General features: G+C 40.8%; 2 protein-coding genes across 8 annotated transcripts in view; one reads left to right on the forward strand and one right to left on the reverse strand.

The window, feature by feature from the left end:
• On the reverse strand, window positions 1-27,094 carry Amn1 (antagonist of mitotic exit network 1 homolog). Of its 2 annotated transcripts, none has more exons than XM_087657090.1 (7): window positions 26,395-27,094; window positions 22,713-22,845; window positions 20,089-20,233; window positions 8,454-8,671; window positions 7,369-7,425; window positions 5,487-5,598; window positions 1-491 (listed from the first exon to the last, which is right to left on the reverse strand). In XM_087657090.1, the coding sequence occupies exons 2-7, from the start codon at window positions 22,752-22,754 to the stop codon at window positions 418-420; spliced, it is 648 nt and encodes a 215-aa protein (XP_087513216.1). In that variant the 5' UTR covers window positions 22,755-22,845; window positions 26,395-27,094; the 3' UTR covers window positions 1-417.
• The window catches only part of Etfbkmt (electron transfer flavoprotein subunit beta lysine methyltransferase), a 65,097-nt gene that overhangs the window by 14,599 nt on the left and 23,012 nt on the right, over window positions 1-27,486 (forward strand). The window lies entirely within an intron of this gene.

The raw sequence follows: 27,486 nt of genomic DNA on the forward strand, positions 1-27,486 counted from the left end.
TATTTCAAAACAGCTTTTTATTAACCTTTCTTTTCCACTTCCTCTCATGGGCTAGAAGGGAGGCTGAAATATTTAAGAACCCTTATTAAAGTAGGTTTTGAAAAATCTAAGCCTACAATACGTAATTTGAAACTTGTTATTAAAGAAAGAAACTCAGCCCCCTCTCCATCAAGTACATTTCATGTCAGAATCACCATTTAAAAAAATGGCTCAAACAAATATGGGATAATAGAAGTGTTAAAATGTTGAGTCTGTTAACTTTAAAGCACAAACATTTACATTAAGATTGAGGAGATTCTCTGAAAGTCACAGCTTAACTAGGACAATAAAACAATAAATTGGTGTTAAATTAAGTAAAAAAACAAGTATGTATAGCGTACATCCTGGGCAAGGTCCTGGGATCAGCCTTAGTAAAGATCAGTAAACAGACCAAGTCACTTGCTTTAGTTTTCTTGATCCTATTAGTTGCTCCAAGACTTCTCGTGAATGATCTATAAAAGAGAACAACGACACTATATTAATTTACAATAATCAAATATATTTAGTGTTTTTCATATATAAACTAGGTGTAAGCTCAGAGTATGCCTGCAATACCAATACTTAGGAGGTATAGATATTAGGAATGAGAGTCAGGGATTTAAGACAGACCCAATTCATAGCAAATAAGAGACTAGCCTGGGCTATATGAGATACTGTCTTAGCACAAAGGAAAAAAAAAAAAAAACCCTGCAAAAATTGGTGTGGTGATAACTACTACAGGGTTATTGGAAGGCTCAAAAACAACATGAAATATCTCTGGTGGCAGAGATGTAAGCCAAAGCCCTCGTGTCTGGCTTTGAGTGAAGTGTAGCAAAGCCTTTGCTTTGTTTGGGTTAAATCAGCAGAGGCTACGAAATTGTTTGAGACTGAGCCTTGAAAAAAATGTCTTTCTGGAAAGTCTGCACTTTCCTCCACCTCTTGGGTAGTGCTTTAAAAACTTTCATTAGCTTTACGTGTTACAGTATTTATTTCATTTGTTTGTTTTTTTTTTTAACTTTAAACAAAATTTTACTATACAAAGGTTGTCATGTAATTGGATATTTCTCTACTTTGTGTGGTATTTATTTCAAACTGTTTGGGCCAGTGAGATGACTCAATGAGTAAATGTGCGTGTCACCAAGCCTCTCAGAGTTTGATCCCTAAACTCATATGGTGCAAAGAGAGAACCAACTCCAGCAAGCTGTCTTCTAACCTTCACATGCCTATCATAGCACGTGAACATAAAATAAATATTAAGCTTTGGCTTAAGATTCATTTTCTCATTGACTGTCTAATTTTTTCCTGAGTTGGTTTTTATTAATGGGGGATTCATAAATATTAATATTAATAAATATGTGATTATTTTCAGAAGGTAGTCAGAATGATTTGTAAGGTAAAACTAGCAGAGGTAAATTTTGTAAGGTGTATGGAAGCTATCCCTACACAAACAGAAGATCATAGTATTTCAGCTATTTCAGCTAAAGTTCCAGGACAAGAAGTGTCTGGTCCACAAACTACTTCACTTCAAAATTTGATGCCAGCCAACCTGTTCATATTAGAATCCATAGCACTTCATCTGTTTTAAAATATGAAAGTATTCAAATAGGGAGCTGGAGAGATATCCGAATAGATATGAGTATTTGATGTTCTTTTTAGAACTTGAGTTTACCTGCTGGGTAGTTTACTAATGCCTGTAACTCCAATTCCAGGGGATCCAATACCCTCTCTCGATTCTGAGGGCATTGGCATACTAATGGATGGAGAGATGGCTCAGTGATTAAGAGCACACTGGCTGCTCTTCCAGAGGTCCTGAGTTCAAATCCTAGCAACCACACAGTGGTTCACAACCATCAGTAATGAGATCAGATGCCCTCTTCTGGTGTGTCTGAAGACAGCTACTGTGTGTGTGTGTGTGTGTGTGTGTGTGTGTGTGTGTATGTGTATAAATAAACAAAATAAGTCTTTAAAAAATTAGAAATCAAAGAAAGGATTTCTTTTGGGAATGCTGTGATTGGAGTATTAGTAAGAATATTGAAAAAAAAATTTTTTTTTCCATCTCAAGTCCATTAAAAAGGACTGTAGCCCAGCAATAGTGGCTCACACCTTTAATCCCAGCATTTGAGAGGCATAGGCAGAGGCAGGTGGATTTCTGTGAATTCAAAGCTGGCATGGTCTATAAGAGAGTCCAGGACAGCCAGGGCTATACAGAGAAACCCCATCTCAAAAAACCAAAACAAACAAAAGAATGACTCCCTTGGAGTTCCCTTGGAGAATGTGATGTGTCCTTGAAGCTCAAGAGGCACATTGTGCTGTCCAGGAATCTCAGAGAGGACCATGATGTTGAGACATTTACTGTCTAAGCAGAGATTTTTCACAGACAGAAGGGAACTGCTGTAGAACTGTCGTCACATCACATAGAAAGCCTAACTCTGCTGGAAACAGGATGGCCAAAGAGCAGATCCTCAAACTGAGAGGATTACAGGAACACACTCTACTCCTTTACTCCAGGCCTAGAGTTCTGGACTAGCCTAGACTCAATCATAACCATAATGATGGTAGTTCTGTAAAAGGGAAATAAGAGTTACTTCATAAGCACCTTTGCTTATTCAGTATATAGGTCAAGTGCATACAGAACTCAATGGCTAGTCTGATTTTTTTTGTTGTTGTATGTATGTGCGTGGTGAGGTGTGTGTGTATGTGTGTGTAGGCGGATGTGTATGGAAGCCTACAGTTGACATGGGTGTCTTTCTAATTGCTCTCCACCTTATGTATCTGACCTTAAAGCTCATTTGTCTAATCAATTTGCTCCAGGGATTTTTCTATCTCTACCTCCTGTTTATAAGCTAGGATTACAGGTGGGATCTGTGAAGGGCTCTGTTTAACATTACAAACCCCATTTTACTTTTAGACTTTATTTAATGTTTAACTTGCCTTTAGATTAGATTCAGTTACTGGAAAAATGCCAACTTGTTCCAGAAACAAAGTAGGTACTGAGAAAGCAAACCTTTCCCTGTCTTTCTCATGCAAGGGTATTGAGGAAAAAACAATCTTTCAATTATTATTACAGCCATGGTTTTGGTAACAAAGATGGTAAGGAAGTCTAGGCTGTAAAGGACTCACTGGTTGAATTACTTTATTGGCTGCCCTTAAATCCGTTATCATCCGCTATGAGGATTTGATTTGTGCTCACATGGGAATTCGCATGTCTGCTGTGGGGCACTGCCAACGGTTGGTTTTTTGATTGATCAATAAAGAGCCAGCGACCAAGGGCTGGGCAGGGGGACAAAGGGAGGACTTTGAGCATTCCTGAAGGGGGATTAAAAAATGCAGGACAGGAAGGAGAATCGCCATTATGGGGAAGCAGAGACTGGACTTGGGGAACCGGAGAGGCATCCTGCCTTGTAAGAGCCAGTGAAGCAGCCAGGGCCCACTTCCCTGATTGGGTCCGGGGTAGCAAGAGTGGCCTAGCCATTGAGCTAGCTAAGGCACATACAAATGTAAAGGCAGTGTATATGTGCTTCTCCATCTGAGATCCAGAGCATGTGGGGTGGTCCATGTGAAGCACATGACCATCTGCTAGAAGGTTAGAGCTGTTTAAAAAATTACCACTATAGATGGCATGCAACTTGGTAGGCTTGTATCCACTATTAAAAATTATTTAGAGATTCTCAGATAGAAAACATGCACCATGACTTAGATTAGGAGTTTGGGAGAATTGGCTTCTTAGCAGGCTACAGATTTTGCCTGAGGCACATGGGGATTTGTTCCCTGGGGTTTGGAACTGGTACAAAGAGACTGGGCTCAGAGGCACTGGGAGCCCCTGGTGTGCAAAGAGACAAGCTACTCAAAAGGCAGAGGCAGACAATGCAAGCTGCATTGCTGCTCACAACCAGATAAAGAGTAGAGATGAATGAAATTTGATTTAATTGTTTTTAAGAATAGAAAGGAATATAATAATTGTTTAAGTGCTTTTTAAGTATACATGGAATAAAGAAATCCAGGCCTTTGATATCAAATGATCAAATGTAGGAACCGAAGGCATGGAGACAGAATAAAATAAGTGAAAAAAAAAAAAAAGACATTAAAAAAAGTTGAAAAAGTCTTGCCAGGGAAATTCTCAGGTTTTTGAACATGGTTTACAAGGAATTTCTGGGGTTAATTAGCCTGGTATGACAAATTTAGAGCCTGGAAATAGGCTTATACAGTAAGAAGAAGGGAATTTAATGCAAGTTAAATACAGAGATGAATAGAGGCTTTTGATCAAACTGTAGGTCAGGAGCAGGAGATAAGGAGAAAGTCCTTATCTCAGACAGATAGTAGAAACTTTAGCCTTGATCTCATATAGATCAGGGCAGGAGGTAGTAAAGAAACACTGTCTCAATGGATAATAATAATTGTTTAGATTGCTTCAAATAGTTTTAATTATCAAAATGAAGGAGATTATTAAGTTTGGAAGTATTTATGATATTATAAATCCTTTGTGAGAGAGGTCAAGCTACTAAATTAAACTAATCTATACCTTTAATGATTACTCGTTACTGGACCAAGGGCATGCTATTTTGGGAGAGAGGCTCTGCATCTGTGTTAAGAGGAAAGGAGATGAGGCTTTGGAATTCTTCCAGAGTGTATGGATCAGATGACAGGGGAGACCCCCTGAAGACTCTGTGCCTAATTCTTGTTCGGCAGGAGCTTTACGTGCTGAGCTATGTCCTCAGCTCTCAGTGGGTAAAGTCTGTGTTGTGGTGGTATTTGAAATGGTGTTTGTAGCCCAGATCACCTTAGCATTTACTATGTGGCTGCAGCTAACCTTGAACAAGAAGCCATTCACTCTACCTGTGCCTTATGAGGGTTGGGATTACAAGGATGAGTCGTGATGCATAAATTAAATAGTTTTTTAGACTCGATTTCTACATTTTTGAGTAAATGGCAGCCAACTGGTTATTTAGTGTTATTTAATAGATATAATACAATAAACTTGACATTTTTTTGGTTGTTGTTTTGTTTGTTTTCCAAGACAGGGTTTCTCTGTATCACCCTGGATGTCCTGAACTCACTTTGTAGACTAGGCTAGCCTTGAACTCAAAGATCTGCCTGCCTCTGCCTCCGGAGAGCTAAGATTAATTAAGGCGTGCACCACCATGTCCTGCCAAACTTGATGTTTCTTGTCTGTATAAAGGATCATGTTAACACTATGACTGCGATCATTGTTGGCATCATCCTTTTGTAGGTTAACACTGAATCTTACCACCATCATTACTAGCATTGTTACCATGACTACTACCTGCTTTGAGATCCAAAGTAGATCAGATAATCACTATGAATAAGCCTATGAAGAAGGTGTGGCACTGTATCATTTTACCGACAAGTACAATGAATAATAGAACTAAAGGAGTAATGAATTTTCTTAAAGTTCTACAGTTGGTAAAAGAGGAAGTCAAGCTTAAATATAAGCAACCTGTTAGACTGACCTGTTATCAGGGGGCAGCCATGGAAAAGAAGTATACATATTTGAGGACAGGCAGTCAGGGCAGCTTCAACAGCCTTATCAGTTAGATTTATACAGTAGCCCATGTTAATCTCCTATGTAGAAAAGAAAATGAAAGAAAAAATTTAAAATCTATAGATCTATAATAACAGCACAAAAAAGTTTGGAAAGAAATTTTATATTAAAAAGAACTAATGTGACTAAGGTACCATCTGATACTGACTCCACTTTGTGTCTGCTTAGACATTTCTCAGCCCTCTGCCCCACCAACAGCTATGTCTGCCTTGACAACATATTTGGGATTTTCCAAGACTCTGACCATGATTCAATGTATTAACCAAAAGTTTATATAAATTAAAGTAACTGATAATGATATAAATAAAAATAAATTGTTATATAATGACTGAAATAATTGTCATGTTCTGCCAAAGCAAATGTAGGGTCATTCTGACCTTCATCTGACATTGATGTCATTGTGGTTTTTGTCTTTAAAAACTCTGTGTCCCTGAGTTTCAGGACCCAGAGTCTCTATGAAGCACTAGCCTAATATTGGTTGTCGGCCAGTAAAGGACTTTTTTACAGCACTTAGTTGGCCTAATAAGCATGTATTTTAACTTTCTCATGTGGGTTACATCAGAACGAAGTATCTACTTATTTTAAAAAATCTGCTATACCATTTCATGGCAGAAGGTGGGTGTGGGGATAGGGGACAAGAGTGAGAGAGAAAGTGCTCAGTGAAGAAACATGTTTGGGTTTTGAAATAAGGTCAATGCCAACCTCCATTACAAAGCAAGTTCAAGGCCAGCCTGGGCACCATGAGACCTAATTTCTTAGCGGATGCTAAGACATAGATATTGGACTTCTCAATCTATATAACTGAGAAATAAATATCTTTCTTTTATAAAAATAAAATTAAAAAAACCTATCAACCCACAAAACAAACAAAACCATGGAAACCAGGACTGGTTAAAAATAGAGGCTGGGAAAATGGATCAGTAGGTAAAAGTTCTTGACCTGACTTTCATTCCCATGTAAAGGTGGAAAGATAGAACTATGTAAAGCTGTGCTCTGACTTCCACACATGTTCTGTGATATGCATGTATACAAACAATACATAAATTTTAAGAAGAATGAAAGGGGCTGAAGAGACAGCTCAGTGACATCTGGCTACTCTTCCAGAGGACTTGAGTGTGTCACAGCAACCTGTGCTGGCTCACAACTGTCTAACTCCAGTTCTAGGGGATCTGGCGCCCTCTTCTGCACCCCTCACGCATCAGTCATGCATGTGGTGCACAGGTACATATGTAGGCAAAACATCCATTCACACAAAATAAAAATAAGTTTTTTGGTTTGTTTTAGACAGCATTTCACCATATCACGCTGGCTGGTCTAGAACTTACTGTATAAACCAGGCTGGCCTTGGACTCACAGAGATCTGCCTGTGCAGGGGTTAAAGCACATGAGCCACCATACCTGGAACACACACACACATTTTTTTTTTTAAAAGGAAAAAAAGATAAAAGATGAAAAGCTGGGTATGGTGGTGTACTCACTGTAATTCTAACAATGAGGAGACTGAGGCAGGCAGAGTGCTACAAGTTCAAGGCCAGTTTAGGTTCAAAATATACAGCAAAGCAAAATTAAACAAACACCCCCAGAAGATACAAAGGCCAGAGGAAAAGGACATCTCAGCAGGTACAGAGGCCTGCCATGCATACCTGAAGACTTAAATTCTTTAAAGCTCAAGTAAAGGTGGAAGGAGAGAACCAAGTATACAAAGATGTTTGCTGGCACTTTGCCTACCAATAATAATACTTTTTTCCTGAGGATAAAATTTAATATATTCATAAATGTTTCAAAATTACCTCTAATTGTTTGGCACACGGTCCACTAACAAGTGCAACCACACCATTGTCAGAGACCTAAACAAAAGGGAAAAGAAATATATCCTGTGATGAAGATGAAAGAGTTTTCTAAAGTACATTAATCATGAACAGTAACTGCCTCCCATTCAGCAAGCATATCTTTTAGTCATATATTCTTCCTATTAACCAAGAGTAAGCTCAATGCCCCTAACAAAGGACCATACTTTCTGTTTATTGAAAAGCAGAATGATGTAGGAAAGGAATGAATGCTGTATTAATCCTTTACAGAAGTTTACAAGGGAAGAAATGCTTTATCTGACCCATTCACCCAGAACAGCAAGCAAAACCCACAAATCACACTATACCTTACACACAAACACACTGCTCTGAGTTAGGGACATGGAGAGGTTACGGGGGAGACATACACATTATTCTGAGTCAGGGTCATGGACTGGTTGGATATGAATGAAAAATAAAGAATATGGTTTGAGATCAAAGCTATGTGTTCAGCTTAGCTTTTAAAAATTATATGGGGGCTGGGGATTTAGCTCAGTGGTAGAGCGCTTACCTAGGAAGCGCAAGGCCCTGGGTTCGGTCCCCAGCTCCGAAAAAAAAGACCCCCCCCCCCCCAAAAAAAAAGAGCACTGACTGCTCTTCCAGAAGACCCGAGTTCAATTCCCACAACCACATGGTGGCTCACAACCATCTGTAATGGGATCTGATGCCCTCTTCTGGTGTGTCTGAAGCAGCAACAGTGTATCCACACACATAAAAATTATATGGAGAGTTCAAAGTATAGTAAGATTGATCATGTTTTTCTTAAAGGTAAGTTATATTTAAACAAACTGAATACACAGTAAAAAGTTTTAAATGATCTCAAAGCATATAATTAACTTGGCAAAAATTGGGCAAATGTTTTATCTGTGAAGGCAAGTTTTAAGAAGCATTCTTGAAAAATCATTCTCATACCATCAAGATCATCAACAATTTCAACAATAGCAAAAGAACTAATTATGATATTCTGATTAGTCAAGGATAATAATTGAGACAGCATATAAGTTGTGTTAAGTTTATATCTCATTTACCTGAGTAGTTGAAAAGTCAACACACTGCAAAAATGGGCAGTTTTTCCCTAATGCATGTAAGGACTCATCAGTAATACTTAAGCAGCCACCCAAATCAATGATCTTCAGCAGCTGACAATTGAGTGCAAGAGCAAGGACCCCTTCATCAGTGACACTGCAACATCCTTTCAAAGAAATTTCATGAAGGTCTGAACAGGATGAAGCCACAGCTTTTATTCCTGGGAGGAAACACAATACTATCAGTGAACTATGTGGTTATAAATGTGCATTACAAAATTAAAAATACCCAAAGAATTATCAGGAAAGAATTTCTTCACGCCTCAGAGGGACAAGGACTTTCTTTATGAGATATAATCATAGGAGGCTTAGTGGAAGCCTGTAGAAACATATACCAGAGGCTGCTTTAGAAAGGCTACCTCAGTCCTTTAGAAAGCAACCCTTTTTGTTCTTGACCTGATATTCTGTTAGGTAACCTCTGTGGATACATGTTAGACATACCTACCTTGAAAGAATAGACCCAGACTCCACTGTACTAATTATTGCACTAAAAATGCAGTGAGACAGTAAGTCTAATTGTCAGTTTCCTTGCTTTACCTTAAACTAGCTATGATTTGCCCCCACCAATGTAATTACAGGGTGCAAGGCTTTATGGTTACTTTTGTTTTATATTTTAAAAAGTTGTTACAGTTCTTTTTAGTTTGGAATACTTTTTTCTGGGAAATTTGAATCTATATCCTAGGCTATCGATATATGGTTCAGAATAAACTATTTTCTTATCTCCTTCAAGTGAGGTTATTATTTTGCATCATATAAAATAGGCAGATGCTTTACCAGGGAGCTATAGACTGTTTTTCATCCTAACAATCACCAATTGTAAGTTAGTCAGTTTCAGAGTTCCATCCCACAACAGGCCAAGTATACCAGGACAAGGTGTAGAGGAAAGAAAAGTAGATTTATGGAGGCAGCATTTTTGTTAGCTGTGAGGGTAAGGGAGGGAGATCTTAGAGGTAAAAGGACCAGATGAAGCCTTTTGCTAGCTATTTCCCAGTTCCTGTCATTGGCAAAGAATTCAGAGATGAAGTAAGAAGTCAAGAGGGAGTTTTCCTGTACAGGGAGAGTGGGATTCATCAGCTTTTCTTGGAAGGCCATGTGCTGTAGATGGGAGTGTGCCATCATGCACAGCCCATGACTCCTTTTCTTTTCTCTGGCCAGAATGGACTTGGACTTTTTGTAAACTATTTCTTTCTTTTTTTTTTTTTTTTTGGTTCTTTTTTTCGGAGCTGGGGACCGAACCCAGGGCCTTGTGCTTCCTAGGTAAGCGCTCTACCACTGAGCTAAATCCCCAGCCCCTCTTTTATTTATATATTCACTTATCTCCCATCTCTTCCTCTTTCTTCAGAGAGGGACTCACTATGTAGTCCAGGCTGGCCTTGAACTCACAATGATCACCCCACCTCAACTTCTGGAGTGCTAGAATTACCAATGTGAGTCACCATGATTGGCTTCTTGTCTTAAAACAATCATCATGTTAAGTTTCATAGCTGCTAGCTAAAAACGAAGGAAGAACGTTATAAAGGCTAGATATTTTAGGTTCTACAGCTCTAAAGAGAAGTTTGGCAATTTACATATTTTCAGCAGAAGAATGAGAGGAATGGAACAACAAAGGGGGAAAGCAGCAGAGGACAAATCCAAAGGAACAGCCCTGTTAAGACACCTATGAAGATAGACTTGTTTTTCTAGTCAGCTGTAACAGACACTTAGAAACAGCTTTTGTTAAAAAGGATGGCCTCTTCACTTGTCTGACAAGACAGCCAAAGGCAGGACATAAGCTTGACATTGTTACCCTTGTTTTATGCCTATAGTTTTTACTTTTGAGGCAGGCAACATAGGAAATATAGTTTAGCCTGGGACTCTATTTGGATTTGATTATATACACATCTTCCTCTTATAATAATGTACTTGGCAGCCTGGTTCCTTCATTTACATATATTATGCACATATACATCTAGCAACCTCAGAACTCCATCAACCTCCCACCTTCTTCAGGCTACTTTGTCTCCCATCTCGGAAAAATAGTATAGATCCTCTCCAAGACTCCAGTAACAGCATATTTCCAATTACCCAGGTACAAAGAGTAGAATTCAGGATGAATTCGTTTTGGGTGCACCACTATAAGGCAAAATTGTGTCCTTTTGTAAAATTTCAGAAAGAATCCTCTATTTACCATTTTGTGCCTATGCATAATTGGGTACAGAAGGGACTTATGGGAAGAGACATGTACAATAGGCAAAATAGATACATCACTTAATCTATCAATCAAAACAGAGAACCACCTCAACTATGCTCCTTAGTAATCAGGCCTCCCTTAGACCCTATTGATGCAAAAACACTACTCTTAACTCAATTGGTAAGAGATACTATACTCTATGAATGATGATGGATCTGGAGCACTGGTTCAAGTTATCCCTGATTCCATATCCCAAGTTAACATGATATTGTTATAGTAATAGAACTAAGAAAATCATGAATCAGAACACATTAAAAAAAAAAGCATTTAATTGGGAGCTTGCTTACAATTTCAGAGGGTGAGTCCATGACCATCATGGTAGGGAACAAGGCAGTGGGCAGTAGGCACAGTACAGGAGCAGTGGCTGAGAGCCTGCATCTTGATCCACAAACATGGGCAAAGAGATTAAGACCGGGGGTTTTTGAAACCTCAAAGTCTACCCCCAGTGGCACACTTCCTCCTAATCCTAACAGTTTACTAATTGGGAACCAAATATTCACATATATGAACCTGTGGAGGCCATTCTTATTCAAACCACCACTTCCTTTTCACCACGTGGTTCTCAGTGGCCTCTGGTTTAAATGACTAGCCTTTTACAAAGAAGGACACAAATTCCTGGCCCAGGCCACACTGCTAGTATTCACATGCCTAGGCAGGAAGCCAGACAAGCTTCTGGGACTGCCCAATATTGTGTCCAAACATCCGGACAAATGGCTTCCTTGTGGGGCTAGACACTGCTAGAAATGCTCGTTGTTGGCACGTGGCTTAGGCAGCCAGGGCAACCATATGTTCACTGGCCTTGTGGGCACAGCATAGGCCACTCTGGCAACAGATGATCTCAAAGGCATTTCTGTCAGGACGAAGCTTGGTTTTCTGCCATCTGCCCCTGACTCCTTCAGTCTTAGAATCTGAGGTTCTTGGGCTGTGTCATTATGGGGCCCATCTGATTCCTGTGTTCTGGCACGGAGCCTGTAGCCAGGAATGGACAGCTGCTATGCTTCAACTCCCACAGCCAGGACATCTACGTGGTACCTGGAGCTGGGTGGCAAGGAGAACCAGCATCTGGGAAAGATCACTCTCTGCAGTGGGGCCAAGTGGCAGGATATCGCCAAAATGCCCCAGATGGCATCTTCTCTTGCCACCAGTTTTCCAAGGGCCATTTCTACAGTCTTGCCCTGCCAGGGTTTCCTGTCCTCTGGGCTGTGTCTTTAGTCAAAGGAGGGAGAAGCTGGTATTGTTCAGCACTGTGGAGGAAGGGGCAGTCCACTGCATTCTCCATGGCTGGCAATGACATTGGTCTGCTCTGCCAAACTCAGTGTTATGTCCAGTTCACCAGACCCCTAAGAGACCACCAGGGACCACAACTCTGATAAAAGTTCAAGAGAGTATTTATTCCGAGTTTGGACTTAGGTCATAACCCTCCCTGTGTAACAGGTTAGGAAAGTGACTCTCGGGTCTAGGAGCTTAGGGTTTATATAGGAAAAAATTGTAAGCTGGGGCTTTCAAGCCTTGGTGGTACATGATTGGGTAAAGAAATGTTAACTTTTAAAATGATACCATTTATTCAGACCACAGGGAGAGACCATACATCTAAAAGGGGGCATCTTGTCCTGGGAATGATTTATGTTTTCTTAACTTATCTTGTTATTGTGATCAGTCTTTCCTCTATAAGTTGACCACAGCTGGTCTGCCTATTTTTTTTTTTTTTTTTGGTTCTTTTTTTTCGGAGCTGGGGACCGAACCCAGGGCCTTGCGCTTCCTAGGTAAGCGCTCTACCACTGAGCTAAATCCCCAGCTGTTCTGCCTATTTTTGACAGCTGGGAACACTTGGTAGTCTCTTTCCAGAGCCCAAGGGTGGGGGCCGCATCACTCTAAGGACATCAGCTTATCTCCAAGGACAGCAACTTAAAATAGAGGTTAGAGAACAAGATGGAATCGGTCTGGTTGCTTTTTGTCTCTTCAATAGATACAAAGCTGGCAGAGGAATAAGCTTGAGATGGTTGTGAGTGGGAGGTCACAGTACTGACAAGGAAGCCCCAAGAAGCCAGTGAGGAAAGGCCAGCCCAGAATGCAGGGTGATCTCTATCCAGAAGCAAGACATTCAAGGGCTCCAAAGCAGCTGGTGAATTCAGGATTAAGAATTTGGTTCTGGGGAGCCCTCTGACAGGTCCATGTTGCCATGGGAACAACCTTGTTTACCCTACTCTGGCTGCCCTCCTGGCCTACATAACCTCCTGTAGTCAGGATGTGCCTTTTCCTGGAGTCATTTGTCTTTGTGTCCTCAGGAAATGGCCTAGGAGCCATTTCTTCTCAGCTATTCTCACAAGGGAGGACCTGGTGGCATACTGGCTCATTATAAGAGGAGGCTAAAACATTCCACCTTGCAGAAAAGCTTCTTAAACTCATGAGGTCCCGGAAATTGGACAATCTAGACTACTAGGTTTCAAGAGTAGCCTCATTTCCTGGAAGAAGCAGAGACCAGTGAGTTGCTTGGAAGAGTCCTGGCAACCTCAGGCCAACTGAGCTACCTGGAAAGGACACTTTCCAACTTGAGCTAAATGTAGGCTGTGAAGTGTGTTCTAGGTGCCCAGCTTTTGTGAACTGTTTCATATGCTGGGTTGGGCTTTCGTGATGCAGCTGCCTTTGCATCATTTTTGCTCCTGTAAGTAACCCTAGTAAAGCTCTTTGCTTTACCATGTTGAGCTTTTGTGGTGTCCTTACTTTGGTTTATCATTGGTTCCCTATTTAGAATAAATAGATGCTTATATCTTTCCAGGAATAGTGTCATACAACACTGTACCATCTACAAACCCAACTGTGTCAGTTAATTATCTTTGGCTATGTAACCAATAACTCCAAAGTTTAATATTTTAAAAAGAGTGGGGTTTCTTTTCTTTTCTCGCATGTGTGTGCATGCATGTGTGTTTTGAGACAGGGTTTTTCTGTGTAGTGCTGGCTGTCCTGAAACTTGCTTGTAGACCAGGCTTTTCTCTGGACACTTTACAAATACATTGGTGGGTACGTTATGCAGGCAAGTTACAGAAGAGAAAGGAAATTAGCCCTCTAGGTCTCAGATACTATCTGTGGGCAGTCTTTTGATTGTCGGAACCAAGGATTTATCTTTAGATCACACACAGAGGAGGCAACAAATGCCCTCTTACTAAGAGAGACATACATGTACGTCTTTAGACATACATACAACATTCCAACCTTTGCACAATCCCTGAAGTTCTAATCAGTCAAGTCACAGAAGATTCAGTGTAAGTGTGACTCTTTCTAGGAACTTTCCTTTGCAACTCTGTAAAAAGAAACGCAAGGCTGTAGTGTAGGGTCCTTAAATACTCTTGTGTGGTTGACAGTCAATCTTGAGAGTATATCCCTCTACAGTCTGAACTTTAATTTCATTCTAAAGAAAATTATCTTACTTCTTTTGCAAATCTGTGTGAATCCCTTTTTCCCTCCTAATTCTGTGGCTAAGAAGCCAAGAATCTGTAAACACTTGACTCTGACTCACTTGAAATACTGGCTGAAAGTACAGTAAGCAATTCCTCTAAACTTACAGGCATCTGTAAGGACAAACCTAACCTCAGAGGGCCAACTATGTGAAAATAGGAGAATTACTCATAAAGGTGAGGCTTCACCCTGTAGCAGAAATAACCACATTATAGGAAATTTGATTCCCTTAGGCTATATATAGCAGAATTAACTATTCAACTACCCTTTGGTACCAGGGCAGAATTGGTCAGTGATCACTGATAGGTAGAACCACACCTTGACTAGAACTGCTTAATTAGGCACGTGCCTTGCTATCCTGCCCTAATTCTTTCTCTACTTAAGCCTAAAGCTTGTGTCAGTTCCTGAATGATGAATTTAGGATTATTAGACCTCTTCACCTGCTCATCTTTCCAATGCACACTGATTTAGTGTCTTTTCTCTGGTTTTCATCATTACTCATTTCCTTAATTGGTAATTTGGGGTGGGTGGCAAATTCTAGATTTCTGGGGCTGGCCAGAGCTGGGTGGGCTACTGACCTAGCACTACCATTTTACGGGGGCAAAAGCTCCTACCCTGGGGACCCATCTAGAGTTCTCCCCTATGTTCTTTTTGTGTGTCTGACCATCAGTGTCTTTTATAAATACCATTTGCAATCACCCAGTAAACATATGCTGAAGTATCTTGTCCTGATCTTACCTTGACTCTACTTTGTGTCTGTTGAGGTGCTCCTCCCACTGCAAAGTCACCTCCTTGAACAACTATACCTACCTTGGCAGCACATTTTCTATGACCAACCATAACCCAGATGTACAACCAAAGTAACCTCTGAATGTAAAACCACAATAACTACTGTGCTCTGCCAAAACAGATGTTAGAAGGGTCTCCTAACCTATACCTACCAATGATGTTACTGTGGTCTTTGTACTTATAAATGCAGCGTCCTTGAACTTTGCCTGAGAACCCTTCACGACAAGAGCCTACTCTGGCTTAAATAAAGAATGATTACTTGGCCTTATACTAGTGATGGTCTGTAACTTTCTCACGTGGATTAGAACAAAGCAAAGTACATGAGTTCTGTGAGCCACTGTGACAAGTTATTAATTCCTAAGGAGTGTTCCAGGGCTAAAACCCAAACACCATTTAGTACCACCAAAGTCCACATTTGAAAGTCTTTATTTAGCTGGAGAGAAACAGTTCTCATTGAGCAGCCTTGAATATATTGCAGGGAGCTTTAAAAGGAAAAACAAAAATCAGAGAAAAACTATATCCTGGTTGGCAGTTGCAAGGGAAGTGAAGCAAGCAAGCAGTTTAACAGAAGCCAAAAACATGCAGTTAGCCGGGGCATTTTGACCCCAAGTTTCCAGAATTTTCCCATGGGACTTTTCATGGCAGGGGTAGGAAAGGAGAGTGGGGTCAGTTAAAACAATGATGGCTCTAGCTGAGGAGGAATCTTTGCTATAACACAAGGAACAAGTTGTGGGATGTGGTGATGTGAATAAAAATGATCCTGAGAGGTCTATAGGGAGTGCCATATTAGGAGGTGGGCTTTTCTTTTTGAATAGGTGTGGCTTTGTTGAAGGAAGTGTGTCACTAGGGCGTGGGCTTTGAGGTCTCAGAAGCTCAAGCCAGGCTTACTAGCTCACTGTCTCCTGCTGTCTGTGGATCGAGATACAGAATTCGCAGCTGCTCCAGCACCATGACTGCCTACATGCCACCATGATGACAACAGGCTAAACCTTTGAACTGTAAGCCAGCCCCAATTAAAATTTTTTTAATTTTTTTTCTTTTTTCTTTTAAGAATTGCCATGGTCATGGTGTCCCTTTGCAGCAAGAGAAATCCTAACTAAGACACAGTAATTCTGTATAGCTGGTTAATCAAGTACCTACTGTAGGCCAGGACTTGGGCTTGCCCTACAAACAGAAGACAGTCTTTCAAGGCAGACTTAACTATGGGATGTGATATTACCTCTAAGTAGATAGTGACAGAACTGAATTAAATGATAAGAAATCCAACTGAGGCTGACAAGATGGCTCAGTATGCAAAGGTTCTTATTGCCAAATCCCCAGGAGGACCAATCTCCCCAAGCTGTCCTCTGACATCCACAGGAATATACACAGCCAAAAACTGAATGAAATAAATTAAAAGTGAAAAAAACAATCCAGCTAGTATATGGAGAGTAAGATAATTGCTTGGTATAAAGAAATATACTCATTTGCTATCAGAATGCTATGCTTCTGTTTTAGAATTCTTTTTAAATGAGTTATTCTTCATGTAAACATGCAAAACTTGTTTATAGTATTGTGAAATCCCAAATGGATAACCAAAATGATTGGAAAATAAAGCCAACTAGCCAAACAGTCATCCAGAAACCTACTTATGCAATTATGTTCTTCTTCTTCCTTCCTGCCTTCCTCTTCTCTGGGATAGTCTCACTGCACAGCCAAAACCAGCCTGGAACTTCAGGCCCTCCTGCCTCAGATATCTCAGTGTTGGGATTAAAGCGTGTGCTACCATATCCAGCTAAGTACTTCTTTATTAAACTGAAAAAAATAGTTAAAATCCTAAATTGAAAATAATCTAGGGCTAGAGAGATGGCTCAGTGGTTAAGAGCATTGACTGCTCTTTCAGAGGTCCTGAGTTCGCTTCCCAGCAACCACATGGTGGCTCACAACCATCTGTAATGGGATTGGGTGCTCTCTTCTGTTGTGTCTGAAGACAGCAACGGTTTACTCACATGTATTAAATAAATAAACAAATAAATCTTTAAAAAGAAATCTATACTAGAAAAGAACGTAATCAAATATAAAAACCTACCATTTTATGTAATTACTCTGAGAAAATAGTTTGAATATAAAACATGTACTGCACTGACAGCAGCCATGAAGGAGCTGCAGTTAATATTGGAGCCTGAGGAAAACAACTCACCAGTTAGCAGAGCTACCATGAGTATACCTCAGAGAGGCAAAGCCCGAGGGTCCTCTTTCCTGAAGACCCCTTGCAGCTGCTAGCCCTTACGGCACTTGTTGCCTTGGCCACCCAGGTCGTTTTTGAATGAATATCCTTGGTAGGGTTTCTAATTTCCCACTCTGCAATGCAATCATAATGCACAGCAATAGTGGTGATTTCTCAAAAAGCAAATGCCACTCAGATTAATGATTTAGCTGAAGACTTCTGAGAAAATTAAAAAATATGTATAGTTAAAAATGTTAGGTCAAGGTGCATTTATTTACAATTAGTTAAGTCAGGCTAGAGTGCTTTGCCAGATACTTTCTAACAGAAAACCTAGGGTATAAGAAAAATTGAAAAGCACATTCTTAGTCACCTAATGAAAGATCTGCTAAAGTCAGTGAACAAGAACAAAGTGAGCCCAGTTGCTAAGGGCTCCAGAGTTCCACGCACAGGGCACAGGCTAATGATCAAAGAGAGTAACTGAGCTCCAGTGCCCACTGTTAAGACTGGGCTCCCATGTCCACTGTCAAATCTGATTTTCCTAGTTTTATAAGTATAAATTTGCTGATGAGTTTTGGTGTGTTCCTTCAGGTTTTAGTGCTGCGCAGTATGTAGACTGAATAAATTCTTCTTTCTCTGTTGTCTCAAAAAACAAAACAAAACAAAACAACAACAACAATAACAACAAAACCCTGTGACTCAAAGTTCTCTAGTTAACTATACATTTATTTTCCTATGAAAACAATATAAGAATAGGTAGATGGTTAACTATGTTAGAAAAATAAGAATTGTGTTAAGTTAAAATAACATGATGTTTATCTCTTTTCTGGTAACTGAAAAGTGCTATCTGCCAGTACAAGAGAAACTGGCAGTTAAAAATACTTGGCTTGCTCAAATTCAGTTAATTTTTTTTTTTTTTTTTGGTTCTTTTTTTCGGAGCTGGGGACTGAACCCAGGGCCTTGCGCTTCCTAGGTAAGCGCTCTACCACTGAGCTAAATCCCCAGCCCCAAATTCAGTTAATTTTTAACAGGAAAACTATTGCTTGCGGATATATATGTATTGTGGAAGAGACCACATGGGAAGCTGAGTAATCAGGTGTGGGATTTAGAATAACCTGTTTTTTAAAGAAATGAAACTTGTAATCATAATGTGTAACTGAAACTCATGATTAACAAGTAACTGTAGGGGGTTGGGGATTTAGCTCAGTGGTAGAGTGCTTGCCTAGCAACCGCAAGGCCCTGGGTTTGGTCCCCAGCTCCGAAAAAAAGAAAAAAAAAAAACAAACAAACAAGTAACTGTAATGTGATTTTTTTTCTTGCTTGAAGGATTGCATTTGAAAGGTATCTAAGGACTAAGAGAGAAAAGCGTTGCTGCAGCCTTGATGGTCACGTCCACCTACTGTGTGAGTGTGTATGTGCGTGTGTGAGCCTGCTTCATGTTAGTTGCCAATCTCACACCTCCATGGATCACTGAAATTAATGTTGGAGCTGGTCTCTGGCACTCCACAGACATTTAAAAAAAATTTGTGTGTATAGATGTTTATCCTGCATGTACACCTGTACAACATACGTATGTAGTGCCCAAAGAGGCCAGAAGAGGGTATTGGATTCTCTGGAATGGGAGCCATGTGCTTGCTGGAACAGAACTTGGTTCCTCTACAAGACTAGTGAATGCTCTTAACTGCTAAGCCATCTTTTTGGCCACACACTCCTTAATATTTTTGGGTTTGGTATTGAACGTCTTGTAGAGATTGACTAGTTTATCTAACTTGTTCTTTCTGGTTTTGAGATAGGGAATCATGTAGATCACCTGGACTATAAGATCCTATAACATCCTATATGAGCTGTGGATGACTTTACTTCTTCATCTCAAGGCCTTCACCTTTCAAGTGTTGGGTTTACAATAGGAGCCACCCCACCCTTCGTAAACTGACAACTGTTTCTGTTATAATATTGCATCAGAAAAGTGGTGGTATAAGCCTTTATTCCCAGCACTCAGGAGGCAGAAGGCAAACGTTTCTCTGTGAGTTTGAGCCCAACCAGGCCTACATAGTGAAATCCTGCTTAAACAGACAAATAGCAAAGTGCTTAACCACACTGGCAGTTGACACAGAAGATTACTAAGAGTTCTAGGGTAAACTGGTTTACACAGTAAATACCAAGCTGGCAAAACTCTAAAACCAACTGTAAAAACCAAAGCAGTACTTTTGTTTTCTTTTTGCGATGGTTTCATTGTTCCAGGCCGACCTCAAACTGGCCATGTAGCTCAGGCTGACCTTAAACTCTTGATCTGCCTGCTTCTACCTCCCAAACACAGGGATTATGGGTTTTTGTCATTATACCTGGCTAGCAACAAAAACCTTAACTTTAACCAAATATCAACTGGCCATGTCATCTACTATAACAGGCAAAATGTTTTTAACACAGCGGTACCATTTCAAATATAAGGCAGTGACAACACGTTTCATAAACGGTTATCTACAAGAATTCTAACTTGGATCACTTTTCTTATTCTTTTTTTTTTTTCTTCAGTTTTTTAACTCTTCATATTCTCTTGCTCTGTAGGCTCAGGCCGGTGTAAAACTCACTATGTAGACCAGGCTGGCCTCAAATTTGCAATGATCTTCTTGCTTCTGCCTCCTTGAGTACTGGAATTACAGTTCCATGTCACCATGCCTGGCCCATATTTCCCCATCTCTTTCTCTATTTAATACTTAGTTAACATACAAAACAATGTTTTGTTTTAACATTTTCAGACACGCCTTGTTCGTATTGTCTTCTCCCCTCTCCCTCCCTTGCTGGTGCCCTCATATTCTCCTAAGGTATTTTTTTCCTTCTTTGTTCCACAAAATATCAGGGGCTAAGTATTGGCCTGCCCATGTACTCAGTGATCGTAAACATACCTTCTGAAGTTATGCTATTTCTATGTTCTCTGCAGGATTTTAGATTTAGTGCCTTCAGTTTTCTGCACTTACACAGGTGCTGGAGAGCCACATCTGAGATATTACAGCTCCTCAGATCTAGTCTTTGGACTTCAGGATGTAACACCTGTAACAAATAAATGATTTTGAAAAAAAAAATTAAATTAAAAAAAAAAGTGTTTTCAACTCTAAGCAGTCTCTCTGGCTCCCAAATTAAAAGTTTTTTGTAAACATGTATCCCATCCTTAATTAGTGATCTGGTGACTATAGTAGGTAAGGGGCTGGTGAAAACACAGCCAAGAATGTAGGATTTAATCCCCGTGGAGAAGACAAAGCAGGAAAAACAAACAAACAAACAAACAAACAAACAAACAGAACAAACATGTAGCTTCCAGCTGGAAATGCAGCACTCCGTCCCTAAAGTCTTCAATGTTAAAATAGCTGGAGCAGAGAAATGACCCCTGCCTGGCCAGCCACAGTATTGGCATCTTCTGACTCACTCAATTGGACCTAAATACTTCTGTTCAGCAGGTATTGTTCCCAAAGGAAAAAAAAACCTGATCCTCTGAGACACTCAGTCAAATGACCGGATCTTAGGCAGTCTGTACAGGAGGAACCAATCCCTTTAGGATATGTATTTCTCCTTTGCTGTTACTGAAAAACCTAAACAATTCTAGCATCACCAGCTCTTAGTTGAATGAAATATCACCAATTTTGGAGGTCACATAGCTGAGCAATATGAGAAAGATAACACCTCTGCCTCTGGATTGCGTCACCTAGGTGTGGTGCAGGAATTTGGCCAAGTACTGCTATCTTACAAATGTCTGATGGGTGAGTGGAATGGAACGTAATACTTGACATTTGTCTCCATACTACATCTGTCTCCTTTGTTGCCTTCATCTCTAGGTTAAATCTTACATAGTTCTACATGCTGACATGCTGACCTAGAGAGTTCTCTAGTCTTTCCTTACATCCACTTAAGTCTAAAGATGCTTACCATGACCAGAAATTCCAGATCATAAAAGGGATAAAAAGAGGTGGTACCTGAATCCCTTCAAGATCTTTGCTTATTTCCCCCAAATTATATTTATTAGCCCCTCTACCTGCTCTGATTCCTGTCCTCTATCTAACACTCAGATCCCTGCACGGGAGAAGCTGGTTTGTGAGCAAAATACCACTTCCTCATTCTTTAGCCACTGAGTAAATTTTTGCGTCTTCAATACCTGTCTACTAGATATCATAGGCAAGATATTTAGTTACAGGATACTAGTCCAGGCCGGTCTGGCTCTCTCTATGTAGACTGGACTGCCCTCAACTTACAGTGACCCATTTGCCTCTGCTTTCTTAATGCTGTATTTAAAGGCATGTGCCACCAAGTCTAGCCCTAACATTACTTCTTTATAACATGTACTTCAGTCTTTTGTTTAAACATAATTTATTATTATTACTATTAATACTATTGGTATTATCCTTGTGTGTACACATGTACAGTGTATGTGCAGAGGTCAGATGGTAACTCCAGAGAGTCAATTCTTTTCTGGTACTGTGAGTTTCTGGGACTGAATTCAGGACATCAGGCTTGCCTGGCAAGCATTTCCCCCCGACTGAACCCCAGCCTTTCTTTATTGGTTTTCTGATATACTCTCACGTAACTCAGGCTATCCTCAAACTCACTATTTAGACAAGGCTGGCCCTTGAACTCTGTGATTCTCTTGCTTCAGCTTCCCAAATGCTGGGATTATAGTAAATACCATTGAGCCTTTTTATTGTTGCTTTGTAACCAGGGTATCTCAATATAGCCCTGGCTGTCCTGGAACTCATTATCTGGACCATACAGGCCTCAAACTCACAGGGATCTGCTTTCCTCTACCTCCTGAATACTGGAATTGAAGGTGAGCCACTGCCTGGCCTCATCAGAACTTTTTAAGTTTTTCTTTTTTTCTTTTAAAATATATGGGAGGGTAACTAAGAAAGTCTGGCACTAGATCCGTAAGGACCAGAGTTAAAGGCAGTTGTAAGGCTCCTTATGTGAATGCTGGGAACTGAACTCTCATCTCTGGGAAAGTAGCAAGAACTTTTAACTGATGAGCCATCTCTCCACTTTCACCTTTTTTGAGACAAAGTCTCACCTTATGACCCACATGGGCCTAGAATCTGCCTCTGACTCCTGAGTATTGGAATCACACACAAAATCTTCCATGTCCAACTGTCCAATTGTTGGGGGCAGATAGCACATATTTGTTGTTTTGGGGAGCTACTGTTCAGTGTTTCCTTGAGGCCAATAAATAACAGCCCAATTTGTAAGTAGGCAGATCTCTGTGAGTTCAAGGCCATCCAGGGCAGTGAGACCCTGCCTCAAAAGCAACGACAACAATAACGAGGTTTTAATGTATATTTAGGTGTAGAGAGAGAGGAAGGGAGGGAAGGAGAAAAGCAAGGAAGGGTAGAAGAAGATAGTACCCATTCAAGGGTGAGCACTGGCTTTTCAAGCCAAAGTCATATTTTAAAATGACTAATAATTTGCACTATATCCCCTTTTCTGTTAAAAAAAAATCTGAAACTAAAGCTAAACAGTGAAATAAACTTTTATAGTTATACATTCTTACCTCATTTATATTGGAATCTGTTATCCGACCCCGCATGCTCATTATTTTAATCAGTCTATCTTTAATGTTGGGAGGCAGATATTTAATATCTGATATATATCTGGAAATATTGACTATTAGGCACCGAAGACATCTGGAATACAAAGAGAATATAGAAAATTACTCTGTATCTGCACTAGTAGCTAACACTTATCAATACTATTTGTCAGCACTTAGTCTTTCATAAAACAGTATTTTTATTAACATTTACAAGGTTAGCTTGAAGAGATTCATAGTCACTGCCTCTGTAAAGTTACATATGATAGGATTTTCCTTTTCCACTTCCCTCTGTAAACCCATTACCAATACATATTTTAAAATTTTGCTTTGAAACAGAGTCTCAGGCAGCCTGGGCTTGCTTCCAACGTACTGTACTGCAGACCAGAATGACCTGGAATTCCTAGTGTTTCTGCTTTACTTCTACAATTCTAGGATAACAGGCATGTTATCCTAAGATAACATTATTAAAAAATATTTTCAGAAGGGCATGATAGGTAATTATGAGTTCACAGCTATTCTCAGTGAGTTAGAAACTAACCTGAGGTACATGAGACTGTCTCAAAAACAGAAAACCAGGACTAGGAAGATAACTCACTGGTTCCGAGCACTGGCTGCTTTCCCAGAGGATCTGAGTTTGATTCTCAGCATCCACATAGCAGCTTACAACCATCTGTAATTCTAGTTCCAGGGGATCTTATGCCCTTTTCTGACCACCATGGAGCCCAGGTATGTGAGAGATAGAGTTTTAAACTAGCTCAAAACTCAGCAACGGGATCTGACTCAGGAAAACAGATGGTTAAAAATGCAGGAGGACTGGGGCAGACTCACTGACCCTCCGGATGTCACCGGACATGAGTAAATGAGTAACGGGTTCTGTTCTGCCCCTGTGATGTTTGTTCAAGCCCCCACTGTGCCCTACAGATAATGTTCCAGCCATTGTGTCCGGGGCTGAAGCCTAACCAGATGTGTATCAGATGCAGATGCTTCGACAACTATAAGGCCCTGAAGCACCTGAGGACAATTTAACCAGGATTTCATCCTGAAGCACTGACTATGAGGATAAATGCAGCTTGCAGGAAGGGCTCTCTGACCTATTCTTTCCTACTCTAGCAAACCATAGAAATCCCTCTGAACAGCATGCCTTCCTTCCCTGAATAATGTTCAGAAATAACCTTAATCCTAGGGCTTGGGCAGTGTAGTTGCCTTGGGGCATACAAACTTCATACCTCTCCTTATAGCTCCCACTGTCAGCTCTAGAACTTACTAACCAGCCCTCACCTCTCTGTCCTGCCATTCCTTTACACATTATTGTTCTTTGTCAGAAATGTCAAAGCCTTCCACTTTGGCCATTTCTCTGAAAAAAAAAAAAAAGCCAACACTCAAAAAAAAAAAAAAACAAAAACAACAACAACAACCAAAAACCAAAAAAAAAAAAACCCCAAAAAACAAAAACAAAAAAGCTCCAACACATAGGCAGAAATTAATAAAAACCTGGGTTTTGCTTTGTTTTTCTTGTTAATGTGTTTGTTTGGTTCCTAGACACAAAGATGCCACTTAACCAAAGTGGTCGCTGGGGATGTAGCTTAGTGGTACTAGGATCAGTAAGGCCCTGGTCTTGATCTTTAGCACCACAAAAACAAAAAAGCCAACAAACCAGGTGTCTTAGTCAGGGTTTCTATCGCTGCAATGTAACACCAAGACCAAGAAGCACGGTGGGGAGGAAAGGGTTTATTCAGCTTACACTTTTTCACTGCTGTTCTTCACCAAAAAAAGTCAGGACTGGAACTCATACAGGAACCTGGAGACAAGGGCTGATACAAAGGCCACAGAGGAGTGCCACTTTACTAGATTGCTTCCCCTGGCTTGCTCATCTTGCTTTCTTATAGAACTCAGGACCACTAGCCTAGAGAGATGGTACCACAAATAATGGCCTGGGCCTTCTCCCCAGATCACTAATTGAGAAAATGCCTTACAGCTGGATCTCATGGAGGCATTTCCTCAATTGAGGCTCCTTTCTCTGTGATAACTCCAGCGTGTGTCAACACACAAAACAAGCCAATATACCAGAATAGGTAGTTCTTTAGCCTCTTTTAAAGCAACATAACCAGCATGTCTTATGGCCTCAAATTCTGGCCATCTGAGAAACTCATACTTGTCAAGCAACCCAAAATTCTGTTTACAAACCACACACACACACACACACACACACACACACACACACATCTCACGAATGACAATAATCATATACTTGTGATCATTTTTAGTACAATCCCTTTTCCCTTTTTGCTTATTTCAATCTTCCTTTCTGACCTTATGCACACTCTGTTAGTGTCTTATGTTAATCTAGGATATATTCTTCCTTCCCCTTTGCTTGCAAACACAACCCCACACAAACATATAATAGGTGTTTTGGGAAGGGAGGTCTCAGTTTCCCTTAAACAACATCCCAGGATAGTCACTTCTTAGTACCCACTGTCTTTTTCATTCAACAATCTCTTATGAGAGGGCTGGGGATTTGGCTCAGTGGCAGAGCGCTTGCCTAGGAAGTGCAAGGCCCTGGGTTCGGTCCCCAGCTCCGAAAAAAAAGAACCAAAAAAAAAAAAAAAAAAAAAAACAATCTCTTATGAGAATCCTTCAAAGCATTTCAGTATTTTCATTCTTTGTAACAGCTCCAAGTTTCATAGTGGTCATCTCACTTAGTTACTTCACTTTAGAAAAGCACCCATATTGTTCTGTGGTATGGTAACAATATTGTCAGATTGCTTTCTAGAAAGTCGGTTTTAAGTTCTATCTACACAGACAAGTACACAGACATACTTGGAGTTCCAGCACTCTGTGGTCATAGGCAAGAAGGATTGTAACGTTCAGGGTCATTCTCTGCCATATGAATCTGAGGTCTGCTAAGTTACATTGAGTCCCTGTCCTCAGAAAACCAAAGCCAAAACACAAGCTGGTGCTAACTCAAGTCTGTAATCTCAGCATTTGGAAGGCTGGGGCAGAAGGCCTAAGGGTTCAAGGTAAGGCTGGAGAGACAGCTCAGAGGTTAAGAGGACTGACTGCTCTTCCAGAGGTCCTGAGTTCAATTCCCAGCAACCACATAGTGGCTCACAACCATCTGTAATGAGGTCTGGTGCCCTCCTCTGACCCTCAGGCACACATGCAGGTAGAACACTGTGTACATAATAAATCTTAAAAAAAAAAAAAAAAAAAGTTCAAGGTTAGTCCGTGCCAGAAGATTCTGTCTCAAAACAAAAAGGATGCAAGTGAGTTGGCATTATGCCTAGTACCCAGGAGGTTTAGGTAAACTAGGAATAGTAGTGTATGTCTGTAATCTCAACATCCAGGAAATGGAAACAGGAAGATCAGAAGTTTATCCTTGGCTACACAGTGTGTCCTAGGCCAGCATGGGCTACATGAGATGGTCTCAAGGAAAAAAATAAATAGCAACAAAACAATACAGAAGAAAACACAGGAACTTAGGTAAGAAATAACATTTGCTTATGTACTGTTAGATTCACCAACGGAACCCAAGTAGTCTGTCTTTGTGGCTTCCAATCTTAAACCATTACTGCTTTTGTTCCTAGAGTTTTTCTTTTTTAAAAATAGAAATAACGAATAACACAGAGGCGTGACTCTAACTCACTATATAGCTGAAGAGGGCCTTGAACTTTTGATCATCTCAAACGGTGTTTGCTGTCATGCTCAGAGTTTGTCCTAAGGGTTTTACATATAGTAAGCTGATTCTCACAAAGAATCCCTGAGATAGGTACTGATACACGAATTTTCAAGATTCTATTTATTGGCTTGGGTGTGTTTGTCTTACAACATTACACCGTTAGCCTCGAATTTGTGGCAATCTTCCTGTTTCAGTTTTCAGATGGCTGGGACTACAGGCGTGAACTCCATGCCCTGCTGTTACCCGAATTTTAGAAAGCTCTCCTGTATCAGGAGAGATAAGTTACTGTTCATGGTTCCAAAGCTATCAAGTCGCGCCGGTATTAGCGGAGGTTTGTTTGTCCAGCCCGGATCCAGGTTTCTTTTGTTCTGCCTAGATACTCAGCGCACACCCGAGCCCATCCATCGGGTGGAGCCACCAGCCCCACGCTGCACCACGGTCCTCAGCGACCAGGCGCAAGGCCGGGCCAAGGACTAGGATCCAGCCGGACATGAGTAGGTGAGGGAAAGGACTGGGGGCTGGGGCGGACACGAAGGAGGGCTGGCCAGGGGAGGACTCACAGTTCCAGAAGTTGACTGACTACTCGCGACGAAGGCATCGCGGAAGCCCTCTTAAGCTTGGACCGCAGTTACGGCCCTCCATAAACAACTTCCGGTCGCGCAGGACTGGTAAATCCAAATGACGTCACAGGGAGTCGGCCCGAGGCGTGACCACATTAAAAGCGGAAAAGGAAGGCCCGGAGCTCTCTCGCAGCGAAGCTTTTTAGGGCAGCGCAGAACAAGCTGGCACTCAAAATGTAGGGGCACCCAAAACGGGGGCAAAGCCCCCTGGGACTTGTAGTTCTTTCTGCCCGCCATTGCAAGTTACTGCTCCTCCTGCCCCAGCGTTGCCTGAAGTCGCTGTCCAAGCAAAGGCTGCTGGCAGGTCATTTGCTTTTGCTGTTGCTGAAAGACCCTCAAATGGAGGAGACTCTTGCTCCAATCCTGAGAATGACACCACCCCACGAACACACGGGACTCATGTCTTGATGCAAAAGCAAGAGGTTAACTCGGGATACCA

This window comes from Rattus norvegicus, chromosome 4, assembly GCF_021556685.1.
Source record: "Rattus norvegicus strain SHRSP/BbbUtx chromosome 4, alternate assembly SHRSP_T2T, whole genome shotgun sequence".
Classification (NCBI taxonomy): Eukaryota; Metazoa; Chordata; class Mammalia; order Rodentia; family Muridae; genus Rattus; species Rattus norvegicus.

What these genes read in the sequence shown, in the direction of transcription:
- Amn1 (XM_087657090.1), bottom strand. Translation starts at nt 22,754, where the DNA reads ATGAGCATGCGGGGTCGGATAACAGATTCCAATATAAATGAG. An exon ending in CGTGTGCCAAACAATTAGAG is followed by an intron (nt 5,599 to 7,368) that starts GTAATTTTGAAA and finishes TTTTCTACATAG; the next exon opens with GAGATTAACATGGGCTACTG. An exon ending in TGGCTGCCCCCTGATAACAG is followed by an intron (nt 492 to 5,486) that starts GTCAGTCTAACA and finishes TCTCTTTTATAG; the next exon opens with ATCATTCACGAGAAGTCTTG.